This window comes from Eucyclogobius newberryi, unplaced genomic scaffold (assembly GCF_026437365.1).
Source record: "Eucyclogobius newberryi isolate DKJ021-1_F unplaced genomic scaffold, fEucNew1.0.hap1 SCAF_136, whole genome shotgun sequence".
Taxonomy (NCBI): Eukaryota; Metazoa; Chordata; class Actinopteri; order Gobiiformes; family Gobiidae; genus Eucyclogobius; species Eucyclogobius newberryi.
The window spans coordinates 112,088-135,569 of record NW_027315764.1 but is presented as its reverse complement, the minus strand read 5'-3'; the positions used below and the strand labels follow the sequence as shown (position 1 = coordinate 135,569).

Below are 23,482 nucleotides of genomic sequence, written 5' to 3'. Positions count from 1 at the left end.
AGTCAAGAGGACACAACTAAAGTCAAGAAGAATACAACTACAGTCAAGAAGAACACAAGTACAGTCAAGAAAACACAACTACAGTCAAGAAGTATACAACTACAGTCAAGAAGAACACCACTACAGTCAAGAAGAACACAACTACAATCAAGTAGAACACAACTACAGTCAAGAAGAACACAACTACACTCAAGAAAACACAACTACACTCAAGAAAACACAACTACAGTCAAGAAGAACACAACTATATTCAAGAAGAACACAACTACAATCAAGTAGAACACAACTACAGTCAAGAAGAACACAACTACACTCAAGAAAACACAACTACACTCAAGAAAACACAACTTCAGTCAAGAAGAACACAACTACAATCAAGAAAACACAACTACAGTCAAGAGAACACAACTACAGCCAAGAGGACACAACTACAGTCAAGAGGACACAACTACAGTCAAGAAGAACACAACTACAGTCAAGAAGAATACAACTACAGTCAAGAAGAACACAACTAAAGTCAAGAAGAACACAACTACAGTCAAGAAGAATACAACTACAGTCAAGAAGAACACAACTACAGTCAAGAAGAATACATCTACAGTCAAGAAGAATACAACTACAGTCAAGAAGAACACAACTACAGTCAAGTAGAACACAATTACAGTCAAGAGGACACAACTAAAGTCAAGAAGTATACAACTATAGTCAAGAAGAACACAATTACAGTGAAGAAAACACAACTACAGTCAAGAAGAATACAACTACAGTCAAGAAGAACACAACTACAGTCAAGAAGAACACAACTACACTCAAGAAGAACACAACTACAGTCAAGAGGACACAACTACAGTCAAGAAGAACACAACTACAGTCAAGAGGACACAACTACAGTCAAGAATAACACAACTACAGTCAAGAATAACACAACTACACTTAAGAAGAACACAACTAAAGTTAAGAAGAATACAACTACAGTCAAGAAGAACACCACTACAGTCAAGAAAACACAACTACAGTCAAGAAAAACACAACTACACTCAAGAAAACACAACTACACTCAAGAAAACACAACTTCAGTCAAGAAGAACACAACTACAATCAAGAAAACACAACTACAGTCAAGAAGAATACAACTACAGTAAAGACGAATACAACTACAGTCATGAAGAACACAACTACAGTCAAGAAGAACACAACTACAGTCAAGAATAACACAACTACACTTAAGAAGAACACCACTACAGTCAAGAAAACACAACTACAGTCAAGAAAAACACAACTACACTCAAGAAAACACAACTACACTCAAGAAAACACAACTTCAGTCAAGAAGAACACAACTACAATCAAGAAAACACAACTACAGTCAAGAAGAATACAACTACAGTCATGAAAAACACAACTACAGTCAAGAAGAATACAACTACAGTCATGAAGAATACAACTACAGTCAAGAAGAATACAACTACAGTCATGAAAAACACAACTACAGTCAAGAAGAACACAACTAGTCAAGAAGAACACAACTACAATCAAGAAAACACAACTACAGTCAAGAAGAATACAACTACAGTAAAGACGAATACAACTACAGTCATGAAGAACACAACTACAGTCAAGAAGAATACAACTACAGTCAAGAAAAGGCATAACAAGTTCATCAATAGAATTCACTGACACAGGCTCCGGCTGGGACCCAGTGCATCCTCTGTGGGAGGAGCCAGGTGAAGGACGAGGGGGGAGGGGCTTTTGTTGGTGTAGTCAGCTTGTGCGAGGAAGAGTTGATAATTGTTGATATAAGTCTCCCTCACTCTGCCTCTGCACCCTCACCCCTCCTCTGCACCCTCAGTCCTCCTCTACACCCTCACTCCTTTGCACCCTCACTGCACCCTCACTCCTCTTCACCCTCACCCCTCCTCTGCACCCTCACTCCTCCTCTACACCCTCACCCCTCCTCTGCACCTTCACTCCTCCTCTGTACCCTCACTCCTCTACACTCTCACTGCGCCTCACCCCTCCTCTACACCGTCACGCCTCCTCTATACCCTCACTCCTCCTCTGCACACTCACCCCTCCTCTACACCCTGACCGCTCCTCTACACCCTCACTCCTCCACACCTTTACTCCTCCTCTGCACCCTCACTCCTCCTATACACCCTCACTCCTCCTCCACACCCTCACTCCTCCATACCTTCACGTCTCCTCTACACCCTCACTCCTCCTCTATACCCTCACCCCTTCTCTGCACCCTCACCCCTCCTCTGCACCCTCACCCCTCCTCTACACCCTCACTCCTCCTCTATACCCTCACTCCTCCTCTGTACCCTCACCTCTCCTCTGCACCCTCACCCCTCCTCTACACCCTCACTCCTCCACACCCTCACTCCTCCTCTGCACCCTCACTCCTCCGCTGCACCCTCACCCCTCCTCTGCACCCTCACTCCTCCTCTGCACCCTCACTGCACCCTCACTCCTCCTCTGCACCCTCACTCCTCCACTGCACCCTCACCCCTCCTCTGCGCCCTCACTCCTTCTCTGCACCCTCACTGCACTCTCACTCCTCCTCTGCACCCTCAACCCTCCTCTGCACCCTCACTCCTCCTCTGCACCCTCACTCCTCCTCTGCACCCTTCCTTCTTCTCCCGGACACGTCGCTGGCTCGTCAGATTTGTCGTTAAATCTTTAATCCTTTGTTTACTTAAAAAAGTCATAATTCAAGTGACTAAAAAGTGATTAAAAAACAAAGTAAATAGGGAAGGAAGGAGGAAGGAGGAAGTGAGGAAAGCGTCTTTGGAAACAGGAAGTACAACAGAACACAACTATAGTCAAGAAAACACAATCATGTCAGAATCCTGCTGCACAATATGAAATATGTTCAATATTTCACTGACAACAGAAACTGTTTTGAATTTCCATTGTAGAAATGTGAGTTATAATGTCTTTTATTACAAAGAAAAGAACAATACTATTTACAAGAGACGCATTTGTCACTTCACAAAAGTAAATTTAGTGATAATGTGTGTAATAGTTTGTGTAAACCTGACTTAAACCTGACTTAAACATGACAAACATGACTTAAACATGACCTAAACCTGACTCAAACATGACTTAAACCTGACCTAAACCTGACTTAAACCTGACTTAAACCTGACTTAAACCTGACCTAACCTTTATTTAAACAAGACTTAAACCTGACCTAAACCTGACCTAAACCTGACTTAAACCTGACTTAAACCTGACTTAAACCTGACCTAAACCCGACCTAAACCTGACTTAAACCTGACTTAAACCTGACTTAAACCTGACCTAAACCCGACCTAAACCTGACCTAAACTTTATTTAAACAAGACTTAAACCTGACCTAAACCTGACCTAAACCTGACTTAAACCTGACTTAAACCTGACCTAACCCTGACTTAAACCTGACTTAAACCTGACCTAAACCTGACCTAAACCCGACCTAAACCTGACTTAAACCTGACTTAAACCTGACCTAAACCCGACCTAAACCTGACCTAAACTTTATTTAAACAAGACTTAAACCTGACCTAAACCTGACCTAAACCTGACTTAAACCTGACTTAAACCTGACCTAAACCCGACCTAAACCTGACCTAAACTTTATTTAAACAAGACTTAAACCTGACCTAAACCTGACCTAAACCTGACTTAAACCTGACCTAAACCTGACCTAAACCCGACCTAAACCTGACTTAAACCTGACTTAAACTTTATTTAAACAAGACTTAAACCTGACCTAAACCTGACCTAAACCTGACCTAAACCTGACTTAAACCTGACTTAAACCTGACCTAACCCTGACTTAAACTTGACTTAAACCTGACTTAAACCTGACCTAAACTTGACATAAACCTGACTTAAACCTGACTTAAACCTGACCTAAACCTGACTTAAACCTGACTTAAACCTGACTTAAACTTGACCTAAACCTGACCTAAACCTGACTTAAACCTGACTTAAACTTGACCTAAACCTGACCTAAACCTGACTTAAACCTGACTTTAACCTGACCTAAACCTGACCTAAACCTGACTTAAACCTGACTTAAACTTGACCTAAACCTGACCTAAACCTGACTTAAACCTGACTTTAACCTGACCTAAACCTGACCTAAACCTGACTTAAACCTGACTTAAACTTGACCTAAACCTGACCTAAACCTGACTTAAACCTGACTTAAACAAGACTTAAACCTGACCTAAATCTGACTTAAACCTGACTTAAACAAGACTTAAACTTGATCTAAACCTGACTTAAACCTGACTAAACGTCCGGGCACATACCCTGTAGCAGTGAATGGTCAGCAGGTCGGTGACCGTGGCCTCATTGGCTGGTCTCGGGTCCAGGCCCTGCTCTGACACGTACTTCCTCAGAGCCTCCAGAGCGCCCTCTGTGGTAAACGATGGGACACTGCAACACACGGGAAAGAGCAGGACTTAATTTCACCTTTAAAAAGACCACAAACGTCCACTGCTGATAAATAACAGAGTAACACAACCGACCTGGGCGTGGCACAGGGTGCTGGACTCTCTGGCTCAGGCTGGTGTTGGTCAGAAGGTTCCAGAGGACAGAGGAACTCATCTGTGACAGAACATCAGCAGAATGACGGATGAAGACGCAGAAAGAGGCGTGTTCTTTACCTTTGCCGTTCAGAGCCATGTTGTTGTAGCCCAGGACGCACCGGCTCCACTCGGCCTCCACACTAGAGGGCAGACAAGAGCGCCATCACACTTCCTGTTCTCTGTTCGCATGATGATGTCTGTACCCATGTTCCCCTGTACCCATGTTCCCCTGTACCCATGTACGCATGTTCTCCTGTACCCATGTACCCATGTTCTCCTGTACCCATGTTCCCCCGTACCCATGTACCCATGTTCCCCTGTACCCATGTTCCCCCGTACCCATGTTCCCCTGTACCCATGTACGCATGTTCTCCTGTACCCATGTACCCATGTTCTCCTGTACCCATGTTCCCCCGTACCCATGTACCCATGTTCCCCCGTACCCATGTTCCCCCGTACCCATGTACCCATGTTCCCCTGTACCCATGTACCCATGTTCTCCTGTACCCATGTTCCCCCGTACCCATGTTCCCCTGTACCCATGTTCCCCTGCACCCATGTACCATGTTCCCCTGTACCCATGTACCCATGTTCCCCCATACCCATGTTCCCCCGTACCCATGTTCCCCCATACCCATGTACCCATGTACCCATGTTCCCCCGTACCATGTTCCTCTGCACCCATGTACCCATGTTCCCCCGTACCCATGTTCCCCCGTACCCATGTTCCCCTGCACCCATGTACCCATGTTCCCCCATACCCATGTTCCCCCGTACCCATGTTCCCCCTTACCCATGTTCCCCCATACCCATGTACCCATGTACCCATGTTCCCCCGTACCCATGTTCCCCCATACCCATGTACCCATGTACCCATGTTCCCCCGTACCCATGTTCCCCTGCACCCATGTACCCATGTTCCCCCGTACCCATGTTCCCCCATACCCATGTACCCATGTACCCATGTTCCCCCGTACCCATGTTCCCCTGCACCCATGTACCCATGTTCCCCCGTACCCATGTTCCCCCGTACCCATGTTCCCCCATACCCATGTACCCATGTACCCATGTTCCCCCGTACCCATGTTCCCCTGCACCCATGTACCCATGTTCCCCGTACCCATGTTCCCCCATACCCATGTACCCATGTACCCATGTTCCCCGTACCCATGTTCCCCCATACCCATGTACCCATGTACCCATGTTCCCCCGTACCCATGTTCCCCTGCACCCATGTACCCATGTTCCCCCGTACCCATGTTCCCCCGTACCCATGTTCCCCCATACCCATGTACCCATGTACCCATGTTCCCCCGTACCCATGTTCCCCCATACCCATGTACCCATGTACCCATGTTCCCCCGTACCCATGTTCCCCTGCACCCATGTACCCATGTACCCATGTTCCCCTGTACCCATGTTCCCCTGCACCCATGTACCCATGTTCCCCCATACCCATGTACCATGTTCCCATGTACCCATGTTCCCCGATAACTGGGATAATTTTAGTCAAACTGAGATTTAGAAAAATGGGGAATAAACTTCAGTTTTAAATGATAAAATATCAGGGAAAATGAACTGTTTCAGATCGAATTTATTCTAAAACAGCAAAAATAAAACATGTTTTAAATTCTGTTCTGACCTGAGACGATCCTCCATGAGTCCTGGTCCTGGTCCTGGTCCTGGTCCTGGTCCTGGCTCTGGTCCTGGTCCTGGTGCTGGTCCTGGTCCTGGTCCTGGTCCTGGTCCTGGTCCTGGTCCTGGCTCTGGTCCTGGTCCTGGTCCTGGTCCTGGCTCTGGTCCTGGTCCTGGCTCTGGTCCTGGTCCTGGCTCTGGTCCTGGTCCTGGCTCTGGTCCTGGTCCTGGCTCTGGTCCTGGTCCTGGTCCTGGCTCTGGTCCTGGCTCTGGTCCTGGCTCTGGTCCTGGTCCTGGTCCTGGCTCTGGTCCTGGCTCTGGCCCTGGCTCTGGTCCTGGTCCTGGCTCTGGTCCTGGTCCTGGCTCTGGTCCTGGCTCTGGTCCTGGCTCTGGTCCTGGTCCTGGCTCTGGTCCTGGTCCTGGTCCTGGCTCTGGTCCTGGTCCTGGTCCTGGTCCTGGCTCTGGTCCTGGTCCTGGCTCTGGTCCTGGTCCTGGTCCTGGCTCTGGTCCTGGTCCTGGTCCTGGTCCTGGCTCTGGTCCTGGCCCTGGCTCTGGTCCTGGTCCTGGTCTGGTCCTGGTCTGGTCCTGGCTCAGAACTCTTTCTAAACTAAAGGAAATGAAGCAACACAAACTTCTTTCTCAAACGTGTGAAACAAACGGAAATTTACTCAAGACGTTTTGTTCAAATCTTTTTCTCTTCAGTTTTGTCAAAAGTGATAAAATGTTCAGTTAAAACTCAGAGAAACATTCGTCACTTTTTCAACTAAAAAACAAAAATTTGAAACTGTCAAAATGATTGTGCCTCATTGTGATTGGACATGTTCCTATGTGTCATGTCATGTGACCTAACGACAGCATGTAGAGAACAGAAGGGGTCCCAGGACTGACCCTTGGGGAACTCCACAGTCAGGGGCATGTGGTCTGAGACACAAAGTACTTCCTGTCTTCCAGATAGGACCTTAACCAGTTTAGGGCGGGGCCTGTGATGCCGACCGTGTCCTCTAGTCTCTGTTAGAGGGTCCCACCCAGTCCTCTAGTCTCTGTAAGAGGGTCCCACCCTGTCCTCTAGTCTCTGTAAGAGGGTCCCACCCTGTCCTCTAGTCTCTGTAAGAGGGTCCCACCGTGTCCTCTAGTCTCTGTAAGAGGGTCCCACCCAGTCCTCTAGTCTCTGTAAGAGTGTCCCACCCTGTCCTCTAGTCTCTGTAAGAGGGTCCCACCCTGTCCTCTAGTCTCTGTAAGAGGGTCCCACCCTGTCCTCTAGTCTCTGTAAGAGGGTCCCACCCTGTCCTCTAGTCTCTGTAAGAGGGTCCCACCCTGTCCTCTAGTCTCTGTAAGAGGGTCCCACCCTGTCCTCTAGTCTCTGTAAGAGGGTCCCACCCTGTCCTCTAGTCTCTGTAAGAGGGTCCCACCCTGTCCTCTAGTCTCTGTAAGAGGGTCCCACCCTGTCCTCTAGTCTCTGTAAGAGGGTCCCACCCTGTCTTCTAGTCTCTGTAAGAGGGTCCCATGATGGACAGTGTCAAAAGCAGCATCAGATCAACAGAATTAAGACTGAGGATTTGCCCGTGTCAGTGTTCAGGAGGATGTCATTTGTCACCATGACAACAGCAGTCTCAGTCACCATGACAACAGCAGTCTCAATCACCTTGACAACAGCAGTCTCAGTCACCATGACAACAGCAGTCTCAGTCACCATGACAACAGCAGACTCAGTCACCATGACAACAGCAGACTCAGTCACCATGACAACAGTAGACTCAGTCGCCATGACAACAGCAGTCTCAGTCACCATGACAACAGCAGTCTCAGTGTGACAAGCTCTAAAACCTGAAAAACATCTAATGAGTCGTTTATTAAGAGGAAATCTGTGAAAGAACTTAGTCCCAGAATGTCAGATCAGAGATTGGCGGGTAATGACCCCTGACTCCTCCCCTTGACCCCTCCCCCCTCCCCCCTGACCCCTGCTCTTCTTTAGGAGAGGCTTTATGACCACAGTCACACGTGGAGCAGCTGTAGATGAACTCAGACTGGTGATGATCTCACGGACAGTTTTGTCAGTTACAGGTGCAAAGTGAGTCTGGGTCGTGGGCCTGGGTCGGGGGTCTGGGTCTGGGGTCTGGGGCCTGGGGTCTGGGGCCTGGGTCGGGGGCCTGGGTCTGGGGTCGGGGGTCTGGGTCTGGGGTCTGGGGCCTGGGGTCTGGGGTCTGGGGCCTGGGTCTGGGGTCGGGGGTCTGGGGCCTGGGTCGGGGGCCTGGGGTCTCGGGTCTGGGGCCTGGGTTGGGGGCCCGGGTCACACACTGACATTGTGACCGACGTCAGACAAATGGAAAAATTATTTTCAAACTAAATTGGACATTTATTTTAATCAAATGAGTCCGTTTGTGTTTGTCTTTTGATTGATAATCACATTATATATTATATATTAGTACTCTTCCCTCCCCAAAGGATTATTGTTAACTGAATCACACAGGTCATAGGTCACATTACAGGTGGAAAAAGGTCTGAGATTAAATATCTTGGTCTCACTTTTTAATAAATAAATAAACAGAAGCCTTGAAACATTTGGGTCAAATGCTGTGGGGTTTCACGAGGCTTCATTTGGCCCGTCACGCTCCAGAGTCAAAACCCCGGATATGCCGCCGGTGTAATTACACGTTTGTGCCAGCAGAGGTCAGTGTTGTACAGGTTGTGCACCCTCTTTTGGTGGTTCTGCACCTGCATAATTTTCTCTTGTCCCACTTTAGAGAGCGTCCCACTTTAGAGAGTGTCCCACTTCAGAGAGCGTCCCACTTTAGAGAGCGTCCACTTAGAGAGCGTACCACTTTAGAGAGCGTCCCACTTAGAGAGCGTCCCACTTTAGAGAGCGTCCCACTTAGAGAGCGTCCCACTTTAGAGAGCGTCCTACTTAGAGAGCGTCCCACTTTAGAGAGCGTCCCACTTAGAGAGCGTCCCACTTCAGAGAGCGTCCACTTAGAGAGCGTCCCACTTTAGAGAGCGTCCACTTAGAGAGCGTCCCACTTTAGAGAGCGTCCCACTTAGAGAGCGTCCCACTTTAGAGAGCGTCCACTTAGAGAGCGTCCCACTTTAGAGAGCGTCCACTTAGAGAGCGTCCCACATTAGAGAGCGTCCCACTTAGAGAGCGTCCCACTTTAGAGAGCGTCCCACTTAGAGAGCGTCCCACTTTAGAGAGCGTCCACTTAGAGAGCGTCCCACTTTAGAGAGCGTCCCACTTTAGAGAGCGTCCCACTTAGAGAGCGTCCCACTTTAGAGAGCGTCCCACTTAGAGAGCGTCCCACTTCAGAGAGCGTCCACTTAGAGAACGTCCACTTAGAGAGCGTCCCACTTTAGAGAGCGTCCACTTAGAGAGCGTCCCACTTTAGAGAGCGTCCACTTAGAGAGCGTCCCACTTTAGAGAGCGTCCACTTAGAGAGCGTCCCACTTTAGAGAGCGTCCCACTTAGAGAGCGTCCCACTTTAGAGAGCGTCCCACTTAGAGAGCGTCCCACTTTAGAGAGCGTCCACTTAGAGAGCGTCCCACTTTAGAGAGCGTCCCACTTAGAGAGCGTCCCACTTTAGAGAGCGTCCCACTTAGAGAGCGTCCCACTTTAGAGAGCGTCCCACTTAGAGAGCGTCCCACTTAGAGAGCGTCCCACTTTAGAGAGCGTCCACTTAGAGAGCGTCCCACTTTAGAGAGCGTCCCACTTAGAGAGCGTCCCACTTTAGAGAGCGTCCCACTTAGAGAGCGTCCCACTTTAGAGAGCGTCCCACTTAGAGAGCGTCCCACTTTAGAGAGCGTCCCACTTAGAGAGCGTCCCACTTTAGAGAGCGTCCCACTTAGAGAGCGTCCCACTTTAGAGAGCGTCCCACTTAGAGAGCGTCCCACTTCAGAGAGCGTCCACTTAGAGAGCGTCCACTTAGAGAGCGTCCCACTTTAGAGAGCGTCCACTTAGAGAGCGTCCCACTTAGAGAGCGTCCCACTTAGAGAGCGTCCCACTTTAGAGAGCGTCCCACTTAGAAAGCGTCCCACTTTAGAGAGCGTCCACTTAGAGAGCGTCCCACTTTAGAGAGCGTCCCACTTAGAGAGCGTCCCACTTTAGAGAGCGTCCCACTTAGAGAGCGTCCCACTTCAGAGAGCGTCCACTTAGAGAGCGTCCCACTTTAGAGAGCGTCCCACTTAGAGAGCGTCCCACTTCAGAGAGCGTCCCACTTAGAGAGCGTCCCACTTCAGAGAGCGTCCACTTAGAGAGCGTCCCACTTTAGAGAGCATCCCACTTAGAGAGCGTCCCACTTTAGAGAGCGTCCCACTTAGAGAGCGTCCCACTTCAGAGAGCGTCCCACTTAGAGAGCGTCCCACTTCAGAGAGCGTCCACTTAGAGAGCGTCCCACTTTAGAGAGCGTCCACTTAGAGAGCGTGGTGAACACCAGTGAAGATCCAGGGACGGGACAGGCCACGCCCCCTCACCAGTGAACATCCAGGGACGAAACAGGCCACGCCCCCTCACCAGTGAACATCCAGGGACGGGACAGGCCACGCCCCCCTCACCAGTGAACATCCAGGGACGGGACAGGCCACGCCCCCCTCACCAGAGAACATCCAGAGACGGGACAGGCCACGCCCCCCTCACCAGAGAACATCCAGGGACGGGACAGGCCACGCCCCCCTCACCAGTGAACATCCAGGGACGGGACAGACCACGCCCCCCTCACCAGTGAACATCCAGGGACGGGACAGGCCACGCCCCCCTCACCAGAGAACATCCAGGGACGGGACAGGCCACGCCCCCCTCACCAGGGACGGGACATTGAGACAGTGACTCACACAAGGACCTGGTGTTTCATCTGAACCACAAACTGGACTCATAACACAGACTGAACAGGAAGAGCCAGAGTCGGCTCCGCCTCCTGAGGAGACTCAGGTCTTTTGGAGTGACAGGGCCACTCCTGACAGGGCCACTCCTGACAGGGCCGCTCCTGTCACACCTGAAGACCTTCTCTGACTCTGTGGTGCATCAGCTCCTGTAGGTGTGGTCATCACAGAGGGAGAGGAAGAAGATAAGATATTCCTTTATTGTCCCACATGGGGAAATTTCATTGGTGCAACGCAGGTAGATCCAGAGGTAGATCCAGAAGAACAGATCACTTATAGGAAGTCTGAAAAACACTTTCAGTAGAAGATCTCCTATAAATAAATTAAAAAAAAAAAAAAAGAAGCTGGACACAGCTCCGTCCTGGAATGTCCTCTGGACTCGGTGCAGGAGGTGGGGGACAGAAGGGTCCTGGCTGAACTCACATCTATGCTGGATCATGAGTGTCACCCCCTGCAGGACACTCTGTCCCCTGCAGGACACTCTGTCCCCTGCAGGACACTCTGTCCCCTGCAGGACACTCTGTCCGCTGCAGGACACTCTGTCCAATCTGGAGAGCAGCTTCAGTGACTGATCCACCCTCGATGTGTGAAGGAGACGTTTCACAGTCTGTCCTTCTGCTGCTGTCACACTCTACAACAAACACTGTCATACCCATGTGCAATACTGACATACCCATGTGCAATACTGTCATACTCATGTGCAATACTGTCATACCCATGTGCAATACTGTCATACCCATGTGCAATACTGACATACCCATGTGCAATACTGACATACCCATGTGCAATACTGTCATACCCATGTGCAAGTAAGTAAGTAAGTACATGTTATTTCTATAGCACCTTTCACAGACAAAGGTCACAAAGTGCTTCACAAAACACAGAATAAAACAATAAAAACAAAAAACTTACAGTGAACAATACATATACAACAATATACAGTAAAATCAGTCCCTAAAACAAGTGCATTTAAAAGGCTTGACTAAATAAAAAGGTTTTAAGCTGACCCTTAAAAGCAGTAACTCAGTCCAGTGACCGTAGGGAGAACGGAAGATGGTTCCAGAGTCTGGAACAGTCTGGAAGGATCGGTCTCCTCTGGTCTGAAAACGGGTGCGAGGAACCAACAGTTTCTGGTCCAAGGACCTTAGTGAGCGAGAGGGAGAGTACGGTTTAATCAGATCGATAATGTACGATGGGACCTGACCATTTAAAGCTCTAAAAGTTAAAACAAGAATTTTAAATTGTTTCCATGGAGACGGGCTCCAGTGAAGGGCTCTGAGGGTGAAATGTGGCCCTTCTATTTGTGCGGGTCAAGATCCTCGCTGCAGAGTTCTGGAGCAGCTGCAGACGAGAGAGTTCCTTCTTGTTAAGACAGGAAAACAAACTGTTACAATAGTCCAAACGTGAAGACACAAAGACATGAATTATAACTTCCAGGTCATTTTGAGACACCATTTTCCTGAGCTTAGAGATTTTCCTCAACTGAAAGAAACAGTTCCTCATCAACAGCTGGAGTGGTGCTCTAAAGACATGTCTTTGTCAAAGACAACACCCAAGTTTCTAAGACTTGGTTTAGCAGTCTGGCCTAAAACACCCAAGTACTGGTTTATCCCTGGAATGGCATCATCAGGGGCAATAATCAGAGTTTCTGTTTTGTCAGCATTTAGCTGCAAGGAGTTTTGACTCAGCCATTGTTTTATTTGCACTAAACAACTGACCAAGGAGTTCAGCTTCTGGATCTCAGAAGGTTTAAAAGAGCTGAATATCGTCATGAACAGGTGGTAGGACACATCACTAAACTCTTTAATGATCATTCCCAGGGGAATTATATAAAGCAGAAATAGGACGGGACCCAAAACGGAGCCCTGAGGAACTCCACACAACAGATCAGCTGAGTCGGACATTATTTGGTTTGCAGCGACACTAAAACTCCAACCGGATAAATATGAGGAAAACCAATGAAGAACTGACCCCGATCGTCCAATCAGGTCCCTCAGTCTGTTCAACAGGATATGATGGTCGACGGTGTTAAAGGCTGCAGACAGATCCAACAGAACTAAAACCGTGCATGTTCCAGAATCAGCAGACGTCATAATGTCACTGGACACTTTCAACAATGCGGTTTCCGTAGAATTATGTTTGCGGAAACCAGATTGAAAAGAGTCGTGAATGTTTGACTGATCAAGGAAATCGGACAATTGTTCAGAGCCACATTCTCTAGGATCTTGGACATGAACGGGAGCTTTGATATGAGTCTGAAACTTTTGGGGTCTGTCGGGTCCAAGTTTGTTTTTTTCAGTAAAGGCTCAACTATGGCATGTTTAAATGGACCAGGAAACACACCAGTAGAAAGAGAGAGATTTACCATTTTGGTCCCCCAGGGGCCAATAACATCAAACACTTTGAGGAAGAGCCTGCAGGGAAGGGCATCTGATGTACAAGAGGAGGGTTTACTCTTGGTCACCAGAGCTGAGATGTCTTCTAGAGTGACAGGCTTAAAAGAAGAGCAGTTTTGGGAAACAGGCTCCACAGAAACAGGTTTATCAGACAAAAGGAGTGGGATTTGGTCTTTGATCATCTTGATCTTATCGATGAAGAACATGAGTTCGTTGCTTTGCAGGAAACAGGAGTCACTGCAGCTGAAGGACAAACAATAGAATTTATAGTGTCAAACACTTTGGGGTTTTTCTTGTTGGATGTTATTAGCTGGCGGAAGTAATCAGCTCTGGAACTTTCCATCATTTCATTGTTGATGACACAAGATCTCTGAGGTGTGACCTTTGACCTCAAGACTGGAGGTTTTCCACAGACGCTCAGTTTTCCGACATAGTCTCTTTAGGTTTAGGATATCTTCATTTATCCAAGGACAAGCTTTTTTCTGTGATGACACAGTGTAATTTACAGGTGCCACCTGATCTAAAATGGATAAACATTGGCTGTTAAAGGAATTAATTAAACTGTCCACATCAAGACAATTCATAAACAAATGAGGATCAAATACAGCAGAAAATTGGACGGCTGCATTTGCAGTGATAATGCTCCTCTGAGACCTGATGTTTGAGGCACCGGCTCAGGAGAAAAGTTCAATTCAAATAAAACACAGCTATGATCGCTCACATGGACATCCTCCACACAGAGTAACAAGACCAGGTCTAAAGTGAAAACACCAGGTCTAAAGTGACAACACCAGGTCTAAAGTGTGTCCCTTTTGGTGAGTGGGACCTGAAACAAGCTGCTCAAAGTTAAATGTTTCGGTCAAGGTTAAAAGATCCTTTGCAGGGCATGATGAGCCATCGACCCAAATGTTAAAATCCCCAAGAATTAAAACATTTTCCAGCTTTATAATAGAAGATAAATAGTCACTAAAGTCCTTTAAAAAGACAGCAGCAGGACCAGGGGGCGGGGACTAAAACACAGTAAAAAGGACTTGAAGAACCAACTTTAATCATCTGTGATTCAAAGGAAGTGAAAGTGTGTGAGTCGATGACTTTACACATGTGACGGTCCTGGGACACGACTGCCAGACCTCCTCCACGTGACGGTCCTGGGACACGACTGCCAGACCTCCTCCACCTGAGGGTCCTGGGACACAACTGTCAGACCTCCTCCACCTGAGGGTCCTGGGACACAACTGTCAGACCTCCTCCACCTGAGGGTCCTGGGACACAACTGTCAGACCTCCTCCACGTGACGGTCCTGGGACACAACTGTCAGACCTCCTCCACCTGAGGGTCCTGGGACACAACTGTCAGACCTCCTCCACGTGACGGTCCTGGGACACGACTGCCAGACCTCCTCCACCTGAGGGTCCTGGGACACAACTGTCAGACCTCCTCCACCTGAGGGTCCTGGGACACAACTGTCAGACCTCCTCCACCTGAGGGTCCTGGGACACAACTGTCAGACCTCCTCCACCTGAGGGTCCTGGGACACGACTGTCAGACCTCCTCCACCTGAGGGTCCTGGGACACAACTGTCAGACCTCCTCCACGTGACGGTCCTGGGACACAACTGTCAGACCTCCTCCACCTGAGGGTCCTGGGACACGACTGCCAGACCTCCTCCACCTGAGGGTCCTGGGACACAACTGTCAGACCTCCTCCACCTGAGGGTCCTGGGACACAACTGTCAGACCTCCTCCACCTGAGGGTCCTGGGACACGACTGCCAGACCTCCTCCACCTGACGGTCCTGGGACACGACTGCCAGACCTCCTCCACGTGACGGTCCTGGGACACGACTGCCAGACCTCCTCCACGTCGACCAGGGCGAGGCATCGCAGAAACGGAGCAGCCAGGTGGGCAGAGTTCATTTAGATGAATAAACTCTCCCTCTCTCTGCCATGTCTCCGTAAGACACATGAAATCAAGGTTTTGTCTTGTAAAAAGTTCATTCAAGGAAAACGCTTTGTTGGCAATTGAACGGGCATCAACAAGCCGAGCCGGACCGTGGATGACGTCACGTCCATCGGTTCAGCTGAGCGCAGCGGGACCTGTCGAAGGCACGCCTTACGGTCACGTGATTCCCATCTGTTTCGCCGGTAAGCCGACGAAAACAAGGAAGCGGACGGTGGACCCCAGCGCTCATAATTCCAGCGGCGCGCGGGCTCCAGGAAAACAGCCGCCACATCCCGCGCAGGCTCCAGGACCGGTGCGGCCCCGATGGCCCGTGCAGGCAGCGGGAAAACAGCCGCGATGACACGGGCAGGCTCCGGGAAAGCAGCCGCGATGACACGGTCAGGCTCCGGGAAAGCAGCCGCGATGGCCCGTGCAGGCGGCGGGAAAGTAGCCGCGATGACCCGTGCAGGCTCCGGGAAAGCAGCCGCGATGAACCGTGCAGGCTCCGGGAAAGCAGCCGCGATGGCCCGTGCAGGCGGCGAAGACGGCGACGGCGAACAGCCGCAAACATGGAGGAGCGGGACCAGGCGTAGGCACCGAGCACGTCTCCCAAAGCCCAGGCTCGTGTGCTCCGAACACAAGGCTCGTCTGCGCTTGACTTGCACACCAGACCTTGTGCCTCGTCTCCTCTGCTTCCTCCTCTTCCCCGGGCCTCGGGACAGCAGCAAAACGTCAGGTGAGTTGGGCGGACAAACAAGCGGTGGCGGAAAGGCTTGTTTGTACCTGTCCCATGTGTCGAAAAGCGACTCCATCGACGCTTTGATGTGGAAAAGTGCGCCACGGTCATAAACCCGCACAGCAGACACACAACAGACTAATGTCTGGGCTGATAAAACTGCATACGATGTAACGATCGTCACAAATAAGCGGCATAACAGGAGTCGAGCAGGGGCGTGGCCGAACACAGGCGCCATCTTGGAATATATAATACCAATACAATGCAGTGCAATACAATCATACCCATGTGCAATACTGACACACCCATGTGCAATACTGTCATACCCATGTGCAATACTGTCATACCCATGTGCAATACTGTTATACCCATGTGCAATACTGACATACCCATGTGCAATACTGACATACCCATGTGCAATACTGACATACCCATGTGCAATACTGACATACCCATGTGCAATACTGTCATGCCCATGTGCAATACTGTTATACCCATGTGCAATACTGACATACCCATGTGCAATACTGACATACCCATGTGCAATACTGTCATGCCCATGTGCAATACTGTTATACCCATGTGCAATACTGACATACCCATGTGCAATACTGACATACCCATGTGCAATACTGACATACCCATGTGCAATACTGTTATACCCATGTGCAATACTGACATACCCATGTGCAATACTGACATACCCATGTGTAATACTGTCATACCCATGTGCAATACTGACATACCCATGTGCAATACTGACATACCCATGTGCAATACTGACATACCCATGTGCAATACTGTCATGCCCATGTGCAATACTGTTATACCCATGTGCAATACTGACATACCCATGTGCAATACTGACATACCCATGTGCAATACTGTCATACCCATGTGCAATACTGTTATACCCATGTGCAATACTGACATACCCATGTGCAATACTGACATACCCATGTGTAATACTGACATGCCCATGTGTAATACTGTCATACCCATGTGCAATACTGACATACCCATGTGCAATACTGACATACCCATGTGCAATACTGTCATACTCATGTGAAATACTGTGACTTAATCATGTGCAACCCCAGACTATAGTGCTCCACCTGTTACTACAGACTATAGTGCTCCACCTGTTATTACAGACTATAGTGCTCCACCTGTTACTACAGACTATAGTGCTCCACCTGTCACTACAGACTATAGTGCTCCACCTGTTATTACAGACTATAGTGCTCCACCTGTCACTACAGACTATAGTGCTCCACCTGTTACTACAGACTATAGTGCTCCACCTGTCACTACAGACTATAGTGCTCCACCTGTCACTACAGACTATAGTGCTCCACCTGTCACTACAGACTATAGTGCTCCACCTGTCACTACAGACTATAGTGCTCCACCTGTTACTACAGACTATAGTGCTCCACCTGTCACTACAGACTATAGTGCTCCACCTGTCACTACAGACTATAGTGCTCCACCTGTCACTACAGACTATAGTGCTCCACCTGTCACTACAGACTATAGTGCTCCACCTGTTACTACAGACTATAGTGCTCCACCTGTCACTACAGACTATAGTGCTCCACCTGTTACTACAGACTATAGTGCTCCACCTGTCACTACAGACTATAGTGCTCCACCTGTCACTACAGACTATAGTGCTCCACCTGTCACTACAGACTATAGTGCTCCACCTGTTACTACAGACTATAGTGATCCACCTGTTACTACAGACTATAGTGCTCCACCTGTCACTACAGACTATAGTGCTCCACCTGTTATTACAGACTATAGTGCTCCACCTGTCACTACAGACTATAGTGCTCCACCTGTCACTACAGACTATAGTGCTCCACCTGTCACTACAGACTATAGTGCTCCACCTGTCACTACAGACTATAGTGCTCCACCTGTTACTACAGACTATAGTGCTCCACCTGTTACTACAGACTATAGTGCTCCACCTGTTATTACAGACTATAGTGCTCCACCTGTTACTACAGACTATAGTGCTCCACCTGTCACTACAGACTATAGTGCTCCACCTGTTATTACAGACTATAGTGCTCCACCTGTCACTACAGACTATAGTGCTCCACCTGTTACTACAGACTATAGTGCTCCACCTGTCACTACAGACTATAGTGCTCCACCTGTTACTACAGACTATAGTGCTCCACCTGTCACTACAGACTATAGTGCTCCACCTGTTACTACAGACTATAGTGCTCCACCTGTCACTACAGACTATAGTGCTCCACCTGTCACTACAGACTATAGTGCTCCACCTGTCACTACAGACTATAGTGCTCCACCTGTCACTACAGACTATAGTGATCCACCTGTTACTACAGACTATAGTGCTCCACCTGTCACTACAGACTATAGTGCTCCACCTGTTACTACAGACTATAGTGCTCCACCTGTCACTACAGACTATAGTGCTCCACCTGTCACTACAGACTATAGTGCTCCACCTGTCACTACAGACTATAGTGCTCCACCTGTCACTACAGACTATAGTGCTCCACCTGTTACTACAGACTATAGTGCTCCACCTGTTACTACAGACTATAGTGCTCCACCTGTCACTACAGACTATAGTGCTCCACCTGTTACTACAGACTATAGTGCTCCACCTGTCACTACAGACTATAGTGCTCCACCTGTCACTACAGACTATAGTGCTCCACCTGTTACTACAGACTATAGTGCTCCACCCGTCACTACAGACTATAGTGCTCCACCTGTCACTACAGACTATAGTGCTCCACCTGTCACTACAGACTATAGTGCTCCACCTGTTACTACAGACTATAGTGCTCCACCTGTCACTACAGACTATAGTGCTCCACCTGTCACTACAGACTATAGTGCTCCACCTGTTACTACAGACTATAGTGCTCCACCCGTCACTACAGACTATAGTGCTCCACCCGTCACTACAGACTATAGTGCTCCACCTGTCACTACAGACTATAGTGCTCCACCCGTTACTACAGACTATAGTGCTCCACCTGTCACTACAGACTATAGTGCTCCACCTGTTACTACAGACTATAGTGCTCCACCTGTTACTACAGACTATAGTGCTCCACCCGTCACTACAGACTATAGTGCTCCACCTGTCACTACAGACTATAGTGCTCCACCTGTTACTACAGACTATAGTGCTCCACCTGTCACTACAGACTATAGTGCTCCACCTGTCACTACAGACTATAGTGCTCCACCTGTTACTACAGACTATAGTGCTCCTCCTGTCACTACAGACTATAGTGCTCCACCCGTCACTACAGACTATAGTGCTCCACCTGTCACTACAGACTATAGTGCTCCACCTGTTATTACAGACTATAGTGCTCCACCTGTCACTACAGACTATAGTGCTCCACCTGTTATTACAGACTATAGTGCTCCACCTGTTACTACAGACTATAGTGCTCCACCTGTTACTACAGACTATAGTGCTCCACCTGTCACTACAGACTATAGTGCTCCACCTGTTACTACAGACTATAGTGCTCCACCTGTCACTACAGACTATAGTGCTCCACCTGTTACTACAGACTATAGTGCTCCACCTGTTACTACAGACTATAGTGCTCCACCTGTCACTACAGACTATAGTGCTCCACCTGTTACTACAGACTATAGTGCTCCACCTGTTACTACAGACTATAGTGCTCCACCCGTCACTACAGACTATAGTGCTCCACCTGTCACTACAGACTATAGTGCTCCACCTGTTACTACAGACTATAGTGCTCCACCTGTCACTACAGACTATAGTGCTCCACCTGTCACTACAGACTATAGTGCTCCACCTGTCACTACAGACTATAGTGCTCCACCTGTCACTACAGACTATAGTGCTCCACCTGTTACTACAGACTATAGTGCTCCACCTGTTACTACAGACTATAGTGCTCCACCTGTCACTACAGACTATAGTGCTCCACCTGTCACTACAGACTATAGTGCTCCACCTGTCACTACAGACTATAGTGCTCCACCTGTTACTACAGACTATAGTGCTCCACCTGTCACTACAGACTATAGTGCTCCTCCTGTCACTACAGACTATAGTGCTCCACCTGTCACTACAGACTATAGTGCTCCACCTGTCACTACAGACTATAGTGCTCCACCTGTCACTACAGACTATAGTGCTCCACCTGTTACTACAGACTATAGTGCTCCACCTGTCACTACAGACTATAGTGCTCCACCTGTTACTACAGACTATAGTGCTCCACCTGTTACTACAGACTATAGTGCTCCACCTGTCACTACAGACTATAGTGCTCCACCTGTCACTACAGACTATAGTGCTCCACCTGTCACTACAGACTATAGTGCTCCACCTGTCACTACAGACTATAGTGCTCCACCTGTTACTACAGACTATAGTGCTCCACCTGTCACTACAGACTATAGTGCTCCACCTGTCACTACAGACTATAGTGCTCCACCTGTTACTACAGACTATAGTGCTCCACCTGTCACTACAGACTATAGTGCTCCACCTGTTATTACAGACTATAGTGCTCCACCTGTCACTACAGACTATAGTGCTCCACCTGTCACTACAGACTATAGTGCTCCACCTGTCACTACAGACTATAGTGCTCCACCTGTTATTACAGACTATAGTGCTCCACCTGTCACTACAGACTATAGTGCTCCACCTGTCACTACAGACTATAGTGCTCCACCTGTCACTACGGACTATAGTGCTCCACCTGTTACTACGGACTATAGTGCTCCACCTGTCACTACGGACTATAGTGCTCCACCTGTTACTACAGACTATAGTGCTCCACCTGTTATTACAGACTATAGTGCTCCACCTGTCACTACAGACTATAGTGCTCCACCTGTCACTACAGACTATAGTGCTCCACCTGTCACTACAGACTATAGTGCTCCACCTGTCACTACAGACTATAGTGCTCCACCTGTTACTACAGACTATAGTGCTCCACCTGTTATTACAGACTATAGTGCTCCACCTGTTATTACAGACTATAGTGCTCCACCTGTCACTACAGACTATAGTGCTCCACCTGTTACTACAGACTATAGTGCTCCACCTGTTATTACAGACTATAGTGCTCCACCTGTTATTACAGACTATAGTGCTCCACCTGTCACTACAGACTATAGTGCTCCACCTGTCACTACAGACTATAGTGCTCCACCTGTCACTACAGACTATAGTGCTCCACCTGTCACTACAGACTATAGTGCTCCACCTGTCACTACAGACTATAGTGCTCCACCTGTCACTACAGACTATAGTGCTCCACCTGTCACTACAGACTATAGTGCTCCACCTGTTACTACAGACTATAGTGCTCCACCTGTCACTACAGACTATAGTGCTCCACCTGTCACTACAGACTATAGTGCTCCACCTGTCACTACAGACTATAGTGCTCCACCTGTCACTACAGACTATAGTGCTCCACCTGTTACTACAGACTATAGTGCTCCACCTGTCACTACAGACTATAGTGCTCCACCTGTTACTACAGACTATAGTGCTCCACCTGTCACTACAGACTATAGTGCTCCACCTGTCACTACAGACTATAGTGCTCCACCTGTCACTACAGACTATAGTGCTCCACCTGTCACTACAGACTATAGTGCTCCACCTGTTACTACAGACTATAGTGCTCCACCTGTCACTACAGACTATAGTGCTCCACCTGTCACTACAGACTATAGTGCTCCACCTGTCACTACAGACTATAGTGCTCCACCTGTCACTACAGACTATAGTGCTCCACCTGTTATTACAGACTATAGTGCTCCACCTGTTATTACAGACTATAGTGCTCCACCTGTTACTACAGACTATAGTGCTCCACCTGTTATTACAGACTATAGTGCTCCACCTGTCACTACAGACTATAGTGCTCCACCTGTTACTACAGACTATAGTGCTCCACCTGTTATTACAGACTATAGTGCTCCACCTGTCACTACAGACTATAGTGCTCCACCTGTTACTACAGACTATAGTGCTCCACCTGTTACTACAGACTATAGTGCTCCACCTGTTACTACAGACTATAGTGCTCCACCTGTCACTACAGACTATAGTGCTCCACCTGTTACTACAGACTATAGTGCTCCACCTGTCACTACAGACTATAGTGCTCCACCTGTCACTACAGACTATAGTGCTCCACCTGTTACTACAGACTATAGTGCTCCACCTGTCACTACAGACTATAGTGCTCCACCTGTTACTACAGACTATAGTGCTCCACCTGTCACTACAGACTATAGTGCTCCACCTGTTATTACAGACTATAGTGCTCCACCTGTCACTACAGACTATAGTGCTCCACCTGTTACTACAGACTATAGTGCTCCACCTGTTATTACAGACTATAGTGCTCCACCTGTCACTACAGACTATAGTGCTCCACCTGTTACTACAGACTTTAGTGCTCCACCTGTTACTACAGACTATAGTGCTCCACCTGTTATTACAGACTATAGTGCTCCACCCGTCACTACAGACTATAGTGCTCCACCTGTTATTACAGACTATAGTGCTCCACCTGTCACTACAGACTATAGTGCTCCACCTGTTACTACAGACTATAGTGCTCCACCTGTTATTACAGACTATAGTGCTCCACCTGTTACTACAGACTATAGTGCTCCACCTGTTACTACAGACTATAGTGCTCCACCTGTCACTACAGACTATAGTGCTCCACCTGTCACTACAGACTATAGTGCTCCACCTGTTACTACAGACTATAGTGCTCCACCTGTTACTACAGACTATAGTGCTCCACCTGTTACTACAGACTATAGTGCTCCACCTGTCACTACAGACTATAGTGCTCCACCTGTCACTACAGACTATAGTGCTCCACCTGTTACTACAGACTATAGTGCTCCACCTGTTACTACAGACTATAGTGCTCCACCTGTTACTACAGACTATAGTGCTCCACCTGTCACTACAGACTATAGTGCTCCACCTGTTACTACAGACTATAGTGCTCCACCTGTCACTACAGACTATAGTGCTCCACCTGTCACTACAGACTATAGTGCTCCACCTGTTACTACAGACTATAGTGCTCCACCTGTCACTACAGACTATAGTGCTCCACCTGTCACTACAGACTATAGTGCTCCACCTGTCACTACAGACTATAGTGCTCCACCTGTTACTACAGACTATAGTGCTCCACCTGTCACTACAGACTATAGTGCTCCACCTGTTATTACAGACTATAGTGCTCCACCTGTTACTACAGACTATAGTGCTCCACCTGT

At 48.4% G+C, this 23,482-nt stretch overlaps 1 protein-coding gene across 1 annotated transcript in view; it reads right to left on the bottom strand.

Moving 5' to 3' along the window:
- The window catches only part of LOC140359043 (protein SSUH2 homolog), a 63,119-nt gene extending 56,337 nt beyond the window's left edge, over positions 1-6,782 (bottom strand). The window contains exons 1-4 of the mRNA XM_072443917.1: positions 6,226-6,782; positions 4,662-4,723; positions 4,524-4,602; positions 4,305-4,431 (exon numbers count right to left, since the gene is read on the bottom strand). Coding sequence (XP_072300018.1) covers positions 4,305-4,431; positions 4,524-4,602; positions 4,662-4,723; positions 6,226-6,242 — 285 coding nt within the window. The 5' untranslated portion in view covers positions 6,243-6,782. The remainder of the gene's footprint in view (positions 1-4,304; positions 4,432-4,523; positions 4,603-4,661; positions 4,724-6,225) is intronic.
- Positions 6,783-23,482: the final 16,700 nt, after the last annotated feature.